This window comes from Numida meleagris, chromosome 9 (assembly GCF_002078875.1).
Source record: "Numida meleagris isolate 19003 breed g44 Domestic line chromosome 9, NumMel1.0, whole genome shotgun sequence".
Lineage (NCBI taxonomy): Eukaryota > Metazoa > Chordata > Aves > Galliformes > Numididae > Numida > Numida meleagris.
In genome coordinates, this window is record NC_034417.1 from 2,626,473 (window position 1) to 2,639,418 (window position 12,946).

A 12,946-nucleotide genomic window follows, 5' to 3' on the forward strand; every position below is an offset into this window, starting at 1 on the left:
CTTCCTGTAAGAGTTGAGAGAGCTCGTGGTGTTGTATCTGGAATATTGCACAGCAGCTATGTGCATTGGTTAGTTACATTAGCAGAGCCCTGAGTTTTTGTGGTTAGTTTTGATTCCTGATTTACACGCCCGTCTGGGCACGTGGGTTTTTAAGCAGGGAAAGAATGTTGGATACGAGGGACAGTTGGAGTTAGAGATGTGCTTGCTCTCCCCTGCAGCTGTTAGTTTCTGTTGGGAAACTATCTCAGTGCATGCTCTTGCTCTTCTATTAATAGCCTCTGGCCCAGTCTCAATGGAGGACTGGAATGCATTGTTTTTATAGGACTGGAGCTGGGTCGGTTTTGAGCCCACGGAGGGAGAAAGAAGAGTGAGTTAGGAATTCAGGAGGAGAGGAGGTGCTTCCGCTGCTGCTTTTTGACCGTGAATGTGTGGGGAGTGCTTCTGATCTGATTGCCTGAATAGAAGGTAATCATCTACAAGATCTGCTTGTTTCTTCCCTTGTGCTTTTCACTGGGAATTTGGTGAAGGAAGAACAATTTTGGTCATTGGTCCTTCAGTAATTCCATAACAGACTTCAGTTTTCAAGAGCACGGTTCTGATAATGTATCACAGGACATGAGAACCTTGCAGCAACTGTCTGGAAGTGATCATTTTGTAACACATGAGCAAACTGCCAGTAAGGAAATGCTTCAGATCATTTTGCTTAAAATAATGAAAGAATGCAGTTGATTAAGGAGGGAAGTCTCACCATCTTTCTGGTTGAGAATCAGTCTTATTACAGTACATATTTGCTTCCAAAAAAGCCATGAATCTCTAAGCTCTGAGCATCTTGTTCATGGTGGGGTTTATGCTTTTTGTTCTTGGTTTTACCTGGATTTTTGATAATGTTTCCTTTGTATAATTTTATTCCAGCTCCTAAGATGTTGAGTGTATTATTTTTGTTTCTGTTAGTAGCTTTTTCTTGGCTTAACCTGTTGATTTTAGATGATGGCAGCTCTCTGTTTGAGCATTTTGCCTTATGAAAAGGGAAGGCTGATGTGCATTATTTGGTGAGATGGAAATAAGGACATTTCAGCAGAAGTGAATATACTAAATTATAGAATGCTACTTTCCTAATTAAAAAAATAGTGTATTCAGTGACTTTAATTAGTGACGAGCATTGCAAGAGTGTGCTTTTAAATTAGAAGCCAGCTGTTTTCTGCTATTTCTCACATGCAGGTGTTCTGCATAAAAAAAGGTTTAGTTCTCAGATTCAGCACTGTATGCAGTTTCTGTCAAAGTAAGAACCTTGTAAGGATGTGCAGCTTAGTTGGCTTGGGATGAAGATATCCTTCCTGTGAATGCCTTACTATTGAGTGTTAGTTAGTATGTGGAGCTAGAGGGGAAAGAAAAACCTAAAGAGAAAAGGGTAAATGATGTTTTTTGATTATTTAAACAGTTCACAAATGGGACATGGATGCTTCGTTTGTTATGTCGCTGTAATCTTTCCTTATCCAAGGTATAATTAGCCACATCTCTAAAATACAAAAAAGTGTGTAATCTTCCTTATGAGCTTGTGTAATTTCTGAGTAATGTTGAAATGAAAGATCCTCTGATTGTTACGAATGCACATCCAGATTAGGAAAGGAAAGCAAGTGCTGGAAGTATTAATGGCTGTTAGCTTCTGAACTGCAATGGGACCTTTGCAATGCAGGTTTGTGAGGAAGAGGCACGTAGGGCATGAATGAATGTCTACAAATAGATGTGTAATGTCATTTCAGCCGTGTGGGGTGTAAGAAACAGGATTTGCAGGACTGGTAATTCCTTTGTGGAATCTGGAGACTTTGTCCATCTGGATTAGCATCTGTGGTTCAGGTGGGAAATCCTACGCTGCCTACAGTCCCACTTGGCACCTGTATGTGGGCATGAGAATTGTTCCCATGGTTTCCTGAGGTTTCCCTTGTGTTCTGTTCTGGTTATATTCTCCCTTCAGCTTTCAAAGATGGGATCGTAATAGGATCCTCTCTCTTAACTGCTTTTTTTTTTTTCAGAAGGTGTTGTCATTTCAGGCTGTTATCCTCTGGACTTCTGAAGGATCTTCTGCTCTCTGGAAGTTCATCCTTCTGGTTTAATCTCTTCAGAGTTTGAAGTCAGTGTCCTTTCAGGGTTCAGTTCTATAACTGCTTCAGCTTTCCTTACAGGTGTTCCTAGCTGGCAGTGAGGAAGACGTGGCCATGCCATTCATTCACAGTTGTAAGAGTAAAGGCGTCCATCCACAGTTGGCCATTGGTGGACCATGTCTGGAAGGCCTGACCTTCAGCATCTCAAGCTTTTTGGCAAGGAGGGTGCAGTGCAGAGGAGCCACCCAGCCAGGCAGGGATCCGTTCCATTAGGTGTTCAGTTGCTGTTGCCTTGTTACTTCCAAAAATGGGCACAGCATATCGTTCCAGCAAGAGGTAACAAGAAACTGAGATGGAAAAGTTGGGAAGTTAGGAGTTGGGAAATATATGATGTAGTAATGGTTGACACCAGATGAGATGACTGTGCTAGAAATGTGGTATGATTGCACAGAAGGCAGTTGCACTTGGACATTGTGTGTGCTGAGAAATCTCAGGTGAGGGAGGCACGTGGGAATTCAGTGTCAGTGTCGTTCTGATATGATCACTGGGAGAAAACTTGCTGACCTGCTCGGCTTCAGTGCTCGTGCTTCAGTTTCATACCAGAGGCTCTCCTTGGTTGTTAGGAATTGCAGGAACATAGAAAGGGAGGTGGGTTTACAACTTAGTGTGTTATGTTAGGTAGAAAATGTTGGAGGGGGATGAAATGGCAAAGTGGGAAAAGGAAAACTGAATAGCAAGGGAGCATTTCCTGGCAGTGAGATACACGAAGCCTCGGGATGGTATTCCTCAGAGCAATGGAAATTGTCTTGTTCCGCTTCTCTTACAAGGTGATGGGATGCTTTCTGAGCTCGTATATACTCCAGTATCTTAAAGGCAGCTCTTTTCTGAACAGCGTGTGGCTTTTTAGCTTTTGGTAGTCATCTTGCTTTGGGAGTAGCTGGAAGGGGGAAGGCAGTATCACATTATTGACGTTATTCCCATTTTTCTTACTTCCTGGTTGCTTTGCCACCAAATACAAAGTAGTTCACCTAGCCAGGTTTTGTTCTCTTTGAAAAGCAAGAGTGGCATACGGTTTTATTGCTTAGTATGTAGGTACAAACTCTTCCCAGTGTGGGGAAACTGAAGCAAGGTGTGTTTTATTCCAGTATTTGTGTTCCTTTTTGGTCTTCGACTCTTACCTAAGATCTTAACAATAGAGTGAACAAAATTTAGGTTCATGAGAAGTGTAGCCCCGTCATCTTGCTTGGACTGACTTCTCCTTGCTTTGATGACAAGATGTTCATTACTTCCTAACTTGTTGCACGTGGAAACTTCTGCATTCGGGTGTGTGATACATTATTTAATTTCTCACACCTTCAGCTAGTTTCTTTGTGGGAACGTGTTATTTGTGCGTGCAATTTGTGTGTGTCATTAGTAAACTGGCAGCTGCACGTTTTGTTGTATGAGTGGCTGAGGCTGTTGGGCAGCGAGCAGGTGGGAAGAATGTTGGGAAAACTGACGGGGCTTGGGAAATTGTTGTCAGAATACCTCATAATTCAGTAGTGTTGAGAAGTAGCTTTCTAGTGGCAAACTTTGTATGCAGCTGGGACTGAATTTACAGACTACCTTTCTCTGACTTGCTAAAAAGCCAAGGATTGACAACCCCTTTCATCCTGCATTATCCAGTGTAGCTTTTAACTCCAAGGAAACTATGTTCACAAATTGATGCACTGCTCCTTGGGGGTTGGTGCAGAAACATTAAATTGTACTAAAATATTCATATGTGAGTGCATTTAGCTGAAAGCAATTGATGTGCTTCTCCCTAGGGAGCAAAAAGAAATTGCTGTATGGCCCTGCACTCCAGCAGACACCCTAACCACGCTTAAGAGTAATTACATAGCTTGTCTCATCAGAGCTACTTGCAGTGAAGAAGAGACTGTAGCTGGGATGCAGTGTAGTAACGTGTCCTTCTTGAATGGGGCGTATTCGACAGCATCGCTGCCGAGTGCTGGATATTGTCTGATATACAGTGTGATAAATAAGAACTCGTGTCAAGCCAGCGCACGTTTTATTCCAATCCCATTTGGAATTGCATAAAATAAGTTTTGTATGTCATTACATAAAATTACATTTTACTGGGTTAATAGCTTGTAGTTGGAAGGAATCTCTCGCATGGAGCAGTTCTTACAATGGCTTCTAATTCCTTTGTCCTTTCACTCTTGCAAAGAAAACAAAATGAGCTGCCTTAAAAAGAGGACGTGTGCCAGAGGAGTTTATCAGAGCAGCTTGCTTAAATGCATGCCGCAGATAGGGTGAGCAGCTGATGTACACTGCAGGTTTTCAGTGTAATTCACAGGTTGACATAAAAATCTATAGTAGCTGACAGCCCTCTTGCAGAGCAACTACCTTCTCTTGTGCTGCACCTGTGAAAGACGCACCGTCGTACCCTACAGCATTCAAAATCACTGTAAGTTGCAGCTAAAAGCTGCACTTGTCATCCTCTTGCACAAATGTAGCCCCAACCACCTCGAGGCAGCCCGAGGCATTTCGGAATATTCTCATTGGTAAAAATGAAGTAATGTTATATGCCACCAGGAATGGGAATTTGGAGGATGGCCGAGGAGAATTTGTTCATGTAAATGGTTAACATGCACTGCCTCTCCCTACAAGACATACTGGGGTCGTGTTTGTGCGAGTTTGTGGAAGAAAAAAAAACCACAAAGCAATGCTAGATTAATAATTCATACGGCAAATGAGAAGTTGGGTTCTTGATTTGGAATCTTGCCTTTGACATAGGCGAGACCGTTCAGGCGCTGGATCCCAGTAGTGCCCTGTGGGATGCTGTGTGGCAAGACACAGTCAAGCACCGCTGCTGTGTGCGGGTTTGCTGGCAGAATCAGCTTTGTCTGCTGTCGTGGCCCTTGTGAGAAGCTTAAGGGTATGTTATGTGCTGATGCTCCTCCCTTCACGTGGTCTTGGTTCTGACACAATTAGCCTTTTCTGCAGCGGGAGTTGGACTAGATGACCTTTAGAGGTCCCTTCTAACTCTTAAGTGTTCTAGGATTGTGGGATTTAGTACGAGTATTTCCTGTGTGCCTCCTTGTGCCTCCCCACCTTCTGCTCCCGGTGCTCTTGGGCCACTTGGTCCGTTCAGCTTCCCATCTGCTTGCCTCTCTCACTGTGCTGTCCACTTCATGCAGAGTGCTGCACAAAGTAAGATTCGTGGTGTGACAGTGACATGTGTAAAAACTGTTTTCTGTGTGAAATGAAGTTATTGTGAGGGAAGACAGTCCTCTCTGATGCCACACCCCTATAGCACCAAAACTTTTGATTTTTCCCTTTTTTCCACTTAAATTACTTTTGAGCCTTTGTCTCAGTGCAGCCCTTTGGTACGGAATCTCTTTGCTGCTTTGTTTTTCTCGTGCAGCACAGCGCTGGCAGCAGCAGTGAGAGCCTGCCCGTGTGCAAGCACCAGGGAGCGCATAAATGCCTCTCCGCATACTGGGCTTTGGCCTAAGTGCCTCTAATTGCTGGCTGCAGATCCATCGCCTGACAGCAGTAATTAGAGCAGCTTGCAGGGATCCGCAAGGCAGGGATGCGAAGCTGATGTAAAGCCATCTTTGTTGGCACCGGAGCGGTGTGATGCAGACCGTACTCATGCTGCTTTGTTCCCTGGCATGTGCCTCCCACAGGTGAGCCCTGAAGAGAAGGGATTTTCTTCCACCCCTCATGTGCTCTCTGCTGCAGTGGCCAGTGCTGGTGATGGGAGTCGTGCCGTCCTGCGGCTGCTCCGTGGCACTGGTCTGCTCTCCACGTTCCTCCCTCTTTTTCTTTGTAGTGCCTGGGGCTGCAGTCCTGACTTGGGACTGTGAGCGCTACCACAGCAGAAGTGCTGGGGCTCAGCTGAAGCCATAATAGAGGTCAGTGATTTGAGGGGAAGCATCAAAACAAGAGGATTACCCAGAGAGGAACTGAAAGAGATGCAAATTTTGGAGGCCTTCCTGACCTCTCTTGGGTGTGTAATTGAGTTTTTTCCTTGGAGGGAGCTGAGCAGTCCCAAATCCTTATCTTTCAAGTCTCGCGTGTACTTTGTATTCCTCTTAATAAATTGTGGAATAGATTAAAACTAAGATTTAAGCCATCCAATCTGTTGTGCAGCATTGGACTATTGTTAGGAAGCGTACCGTCACGTGTTGCCTGCGTGAAAACACTGCTGAGGCGATCCACCACCGGTGCTGCAGGGCAGGGAGCGGGCCACTTGTTTTGGCTGGAGAGCCAAGAGCACGTCACCTAGAAGGGCGCAGCTTAAAAGCATTAATGAAGGCTTTTTAGATGAGCCTGGTAATTTATAAATGTCTTTTTAATGAAACATCTTTGTCTTTTGCAGATATTTTAGTAGAATATATACGTAGGCATCTGGCTCCTGGTTAGCTGGATTCTTTCCAGGGACTGAACCTTACAATGTTAAACAGAGTGATAAGAGTATCTGGCAGTCTGGATGACTGGCATTTAATGAATTGCTCTAAAAAATCATATTACAGTAATGTGCTTTTAAAAAGGGCTTATATTAAAGACTGTATGATGTTAGAGTAATTTCTTCTGTAACATCTGTTCTTTTATTTGGTGTAATTAAAATATTGCATTCTTACTATGAGGTCTTACGTGTACATATTATATTACAGTGCAGCTGTGGTTAAATGAGTTGACCTCCAGTACCAATCTACGCACTAAGGAGCAACAGAGACTCAGACATTGTTGAGTCTCTTCAACAGCTGTGGTGCTTTTGTGCAGATACGTAGACTAGATTCTGTGCTTCAGTTTCAAAGCAAACCGTTCTAATAGGGAATACTTTGTTCCTGCTGTCTCCCTTCCATTTAGTTGTTACGGCAGGTATCCTGTGCTTTTCTACACAAGCTGTTCTTCATTTAGTGAATGTAATAGGTGCAATCTGTAGCTGTAGACGCGTCAGAAAGCAGTCATCTTTTTCCAGCAGTGGATGTGACAGCTGTCAGGCCTGTATGGAGAATGCAGTCTGCTTTCTGTGTTGGAACACCTTTGTTTCCAGCCCCTTCTGGAGTCGGTGACTGTTCTACAGCTGTGCTTTAGCCTGCCGTGTTTAAAGCCACTTAACTGTAATGCACATCTTAAGTTGTGTAAGAACAAGATCTTTTTTCTCTCACTTACCCTCTCTGACCCCCAAAATCACTTTTTGATTTAGGTTTGTATGTTCTTAAATGCAGACTAACTGTGGTGATGTTGAAATACGAATTCTGTTAATATTTAAGTTTGTGTCTTCGTAAAGACGTATGAGTACAACGTTTGAGTTGGTTTGACAGAGGATCCCCAGCTGCTTTTGTGTGCTCCAGTTGCCTCTGCTGTCACTGTGAGGAGTAATTCCTTTGTTCTTCTTCCGTGAAGTCAGGTAGCTGAGTGCTGCTTGGGCTGGTGGAAGTTCTGTCTCTGAGCTGAATGTCTGTGTGGTTTTGGGTAGGCTATAGACAGGCTAATTTCAGCTCAAGGGGAAGAACTACTTTTCTGCTATGAATTAATGTCAATGCAGAGCGATTTGCTTATAAATCTTCACCTGTATAAAGTCCCTTTGGAGATGCCAGGTTGGCAGCTGCAGAGTATAACAATTTCCTGCATGGTGTGGTGCCTACCTGAGCACTTCTTTCCTCATCCACCGCAGGAGCTGGTAGTGAATGGGGAGGAAGAAAAGCTTTAGGGTGTGTGTACATTGAGGTTTGGGCTGAGTAATGGAAACTGTCACAGCAAGTGGAAGTTGTGGTAGCCCGCTTCAGTGCCTGAAATGTTTTATCCTGCCATACAGGAAACTTTTTAAAGGTGTAAGCACCTGAATTCCAGCTTTGTGCGTCCTGTCTTACCCTAGGAGGGTCACGGAGGCCTCAGGCCAAAAAATCTCGTCTTTCTCTTTAGGAACTGCATTATCCATTTGTAGGTTATCTCGCTCAGTGTTTGTTTTGGCTGTCTGTAGGGTGGTGAGCAGCACGGATTGCCCTCTCCTCTGTCTGCACAGTGCCTTATGCTTGATGCAGATCTCCATTTTTTTTCTCGTCTATCTTTGCCAAAAGCTCCTTTGGGATTCTGCTTTTACAGTTGCATTGCATCCCAAAGTGGGAAAGGGAACCAGTCATGAGCCACATTTAATATAGACAACCACTGCCATGTAAAAACTGCTGTTTGTAATTGATTTTGAGCAAGGCTTGTGAGAGCTGACCAAAACTCCTGGGTACCAACAACTTCTCCTTTTTGTTTTCTTCTAGGAACTCTATATTGCTGTGGGAATATCTGGAGCAATCCAGCACTTGGCCGGGATGAAGGACAGCAAGGTACGTATGGAGCTGGGTGTGCTAGAAGAGCTTTGTGAGGAAGGAGGAGAGTTTACTTCTTTGCTTCTCACCAGTGCTTTAATGAACTTTCCATTTCTTCCAATGTCATGATTGTCATTTTGTCTGCTGCTTTAAAACACGCCTTGCTGAGCAAGATCGTGGTGGAACACCTAACACAGTAGAACTAGTGCACTAAAGTATTAAGTAAAAGCTAATTCAGTTATTTATTAAAAGAACAACAAGAGGAAACCGCACACACACACATGCCTGAATTCTATACAATAGATGCGTTTGCATTTATTTCAGAGTATGACACATTAATTCATGCATAACAATGTGTAATTTGAATTATGAACTTACTATTCCATAAAGTAAAAGATGTCTCTGACATTCCTGCATTTAGCCATTCAAATGGAAACCTATTATCAAATGGCAGTAAAACTTTAAAAGGTTTAACTCATTCATTGCCGAAGCAAATAATCTGAAACTGGAAGTGCCACTTTGGTCACAGTGCAATGTTTGGAAAGAACAGCAGAGTTACTTGCTGAATCCTGCTGTCAGGTGCCAAACACTTTAAAAAAAAAATAAAGTTGTCCTGCCTCCTGCTGAGGAACTGTAGGCAAAAAGGAGTTAGTTATTTTTCTATTTCCAGGGAACTTTGCAGAAGCTTTGGGTTGGGTTTTGCTTTCTGGCAGCCAGAAATTTGAGTAGCTTGTAAAACCATCAGAAGCCAAGGAAAAAAATGTGCAAAACTTTGGAGACGGATCCCTAAAATCTTGTGTGTGAATGGTGGTGGACTGCAGTGAGCTCACATGACTCTATGTGTCCTCACAGGCCAGCCTGCGTGGTAGGATGACCCACGCTTCTTTATAGTTCTTTTTGCACATTATATTTTTAATATTATTATTGCACATTGTATTGTTATTCTTTTGCACGTAATATTTAAATCACATGTTTCTGGGGGAAATCTGGGTGCAGCATCCTTTTTTGGGCCTAACCCTTCTAAAATGGACGCCAGCTATTCTCGCTGTAGTTGATGCGGTTGAGTTAAAAACAGCCAAAATCAAGGATCTCTGATGGGCAGAGCTGAAGGTCACTACTCAGAAGGGAGATGGAGAGGTGTGAACAGTGGCACCTGTAGCACTGTGTTCTCAGTGGCGTTAGTGGAAACAGAGTCACTGCAGCCTCTCCTTGCCGTGCAGCAACAGGGAGCCATCGGGGCAGACAGACAGCAGGGAGAAGGGGCAGGAGCAGGGAGAAGGGGCAGGAGCAGGGCTGGTGCAGTGCTACCGCAGCCATCTCTGCTCCTCCTGGGTGCTGCTCAGAGCTGCTGGGCTGTGCTTTGTGGTGGTCCATCTCCAGCTGTGCGTTTGGGTGAGGAGCAGAGTGGTCACGTGGGGTTAGAATCAGGCGCTGGCTGGGAATGGGACATTTAAAGTTGCTCAGAGCTGTGTTCCTGTTCATCTCCTGCAGCAGCAGCACCGGGGACCTTTATAGGGTGGGATTTGTTTTGGTGTACAAATATCACGTAGCGATGCTGTCTGTGCTCTAACAGTGAAACCTCAGCTTTTTTTCGCTTTTCCAGTGCCGTGTTTGATATTTTGAGATGTTCTTTTATATCAAATAAGATAAAGTTTGTCAATAGGGGAAGCGTACTTAGGTTTAATTTCACCCAGAGATAAGTTTTTCTGTCTCAAACAAGCAGGTGCATTCTGAAATTCATTGTTACATGTATTTGAAATGCATTCCGCTTTCCTTCTAGTCAAAGAGTGCAGGCGCTGGAGTTACTGAAAAGATCCCATTTATACAAACACAAGAGTTATGCAGCCATGGAAACTGTCCCTGGGTTGTCCCCCATCCTCCCGTTGGCACCATGTGCTGTCTGGCACTGTGAACTTGCACACTTCAGGAAATGCTTTCCAAAGTATTCTGGTGCTTTCTACCGAGTGAAGAGAATAATTTATTTGTCCCTTTTACAGCAAGTAGTAGAAAATGCAGCTTTGGAGGAGGCCTGGCAAATCCTTGTTGCTTTCCTTACTTATTTTAATTCCCTCCTGAGGTAGTTCCAGTATCTTTATAAGAGATGTAACGTACAAAAGTTAGTTGCAATTGTTGCAAGCAAAGTGGTGCTTTTTCTTCTTACCATGGAAAGTCTGATTGCAGCGATGAGGTAGAGAACCAGATCTTAGTAAATTGTCCCTTCAGCAGGAGGAGGCAGAGGAGGGCCTGGGCTGCTGGGCTGCAGCTGAAGGCAGATGCTTTCCAAGCAACTGTTGCTACTTTGTTTTTGTCAGTGCCACACTGCATTTCCTAGGGAGCCTTCCTGGGCTGTGGGCCTGAAGAGGGAAGCGTGCAGAGTGAAGCCTGCAGGTTCTTCCTGGCTGGAGGTGTGCTTTGTGGGGAAGCTGCAAGCTCTGGGAGTTCCTGGGCACTTCTCCCTTGTGCCCGGTGAGGGCAGGTGCCTCGGGGCCAGCTGCGTGCCCACAGCCACCTGCAGGGCTTGGGGGGAACGCCGAGCCTGGTGCATCCTCCTCCAGCTCAGCCAGCCAGTTCTGCCCACTGCAGCCACGGGTATCAGTCCTTGTGGCCCTGGGAGCGGCTCTAGGAGCACAGCTGAAGCCTTTTGAATTAATATCCTTGGCTATCACAACCTGGATTTTGCTTCCTGCGCTGCAGAGCTGCTAGCGAAGGCTTGCATTTGCAAAAGGAGTAAGAGAAATAAAAACAAAATGAAAAAGTTTGGGAGCAATATGTCAGGGGCAGGTACTGCTGGCATGCTTGCAGCTCTGTGCTCGTGAGCTGGCGAGAAGGCAGCAGCAGGGCTCTGCTGTAGGTACTGCTGTGTTGTGTAACCCATGTGGTTCTCCTTTGTAGCAAGTCATGGGATACAAACGAGCTGTGAAGAAAGAAGGTTTCTGTAGGCTTAAAAAGACAGGATTTGTGAACTTTTATCTTTGAGTTATTGCTGCTGATGTATGCTACTGAGCCATTAATTTTGTCAGGCAAGTACATTCAGAGGGAGCAAAGCGTATGAGAAACATGAACTGTGGCTACCTGGGAATGGCAGGTAGGAGTGGGGAGGAAATATTGGTTAGAGCTGTCCTGGGGAATCTGTTGCCTCAAGCCAGAGCCTGCACTGGTAGCTCTGAGGTGGGGATGCAGTGGCAGAGTGCTGCGGTTTAGACCAGCGGGTGTAAGGCTCGTTTTATGAGCTGGTGCTTATTTTTATTTTTTTTCATCCTTTATGGAGTCTCCCCATCCTGTTGGAGATTCAGCTTTGGACACCCACGCTTATTTTGCTGGAAACTGTCACAGACATTTACGATGGGATTTACCTTTTATGAAAGAGTTCAAATCGGGGAAGGCATTTTCTGGACCGTTGTGCTGGGATTTGGATCACGTGCATTTTTCTGCCGTGTGACACAATAAATTACATGGCCCACTGTAAGCACAGGGCCCTTTGGCATGGCTGTGTTACGTTTATTTTAAGTAAGTGCTACCTCTGATTTATTTCTGTAATGTTATGGCTTAAATATTGCAGATAATCTGTTGTAGCTTTTTTCCAGACTTTAGTTTCAACAAGGCAGGAGAGCCCCTGCATATACTATGAGCAAGGAAGGGGATTTTCAGAAATGCACGTTGCCGTTGTTGTTAGGATTGCTTGCCTCCCATGATGGTGGGTTGCCAGGGGTGGGGGGGTTGGGTTTGGTTTTAGAACTAGAATGGGAAGCTGCTTGTTAAATGCTGCGATCTGTTCCCTTCTGCCTCTCGCGGCCCGGAGAGAAGTCAGCCCGCTTCCCCAGGTTGCGCCGCTCTCTGCCATCTGCCCCTTGGCGGTGATCGCTGTGCTCACATGGTGCTTTCCTGTTGTTGCAGACCATTGTTGCTATTAACAAGGATCCAGAAGCTCCAATTTTCCAAGTGGCAGACTACGGCCTGGTGGCAGACTTATTTCAGGTGAGGCTCAACTTGGACGTGGGAGAGTGGCGGTTTAGATAGGTAATATAATCTAACAAGGTGTTTGCTTTGGATTGTTTTTGCAAGAGTTGGCTTTACAACTTTATTATTTTCAGTCTCAAAACTCAGTCCCCACAAGCATTAAGCTGAGAGGGGCGGGTTTCATGTCAGCCTGCCCGTGTTCTCATTTCCTGAATGTGAGCCATTCTGAGAAATAACCGCGCATAGGTACTGCAATGTGTTTTTAAGCTTCATAAGGTATGAGCGTACAGAGTTGGCATTGTCTTCAGGCTGCAGCAGTTCTTCTGACGGGGCTTGCTGCCTTACTGACACTCAGGGGCAGCTGGCAGTTCTCTCCTGGAAAGGAGCGAGTGCCTGCGGCTCACACGTGGGTGCTGTACATGTCAGCGCTGTGAGCTCGCAGCGGCTCCGTGGAGGCATGGGCAGAAACTCTGCCAGCACTTAATGCCATTGCTGAACTAATGCCCGCTGGCTCAGCGGTGAGCACGGGCCTTTTCTTTAGGCAGAGACAAAGTCACATTCTGAAGAAACACCGTGTAG

General features: G+C 45.0%; 1 protein-coding gene across 3 annotated transcripts in view; it reads left to right on the forward strand.

The window, feature by feature from the left end:
- Positions 1 to 12,946, forward strand: part of ETFA (electron transfer flavoprotein alpha subunit) — a 32,634-nt gene that overhangs the window by 19,210 nt on the left and 478 nt on the right. For all 3 annotated transcript variants that reach the window (XR_002441722.1, XM_021406871.1, XM_021406873.1), the window contains 2 exons: positions 8,363 to 8,428; positions 12,305 to 12,385. Coding sequence is in view for 2 of the 3 variants with exons in the window: in XM_021406871.1 (XP_021262546.1) it covers positions 8,363 to 8,428; positions 12,305 to 12,385 (147 nt within the window). In the remaining variant the exon portion in view is untranslated. The remainder of the gene's footprint in view (positions 1 to 8,362; positions 8,429 to 12,304; positions 12,386 to 12,946) is intronic.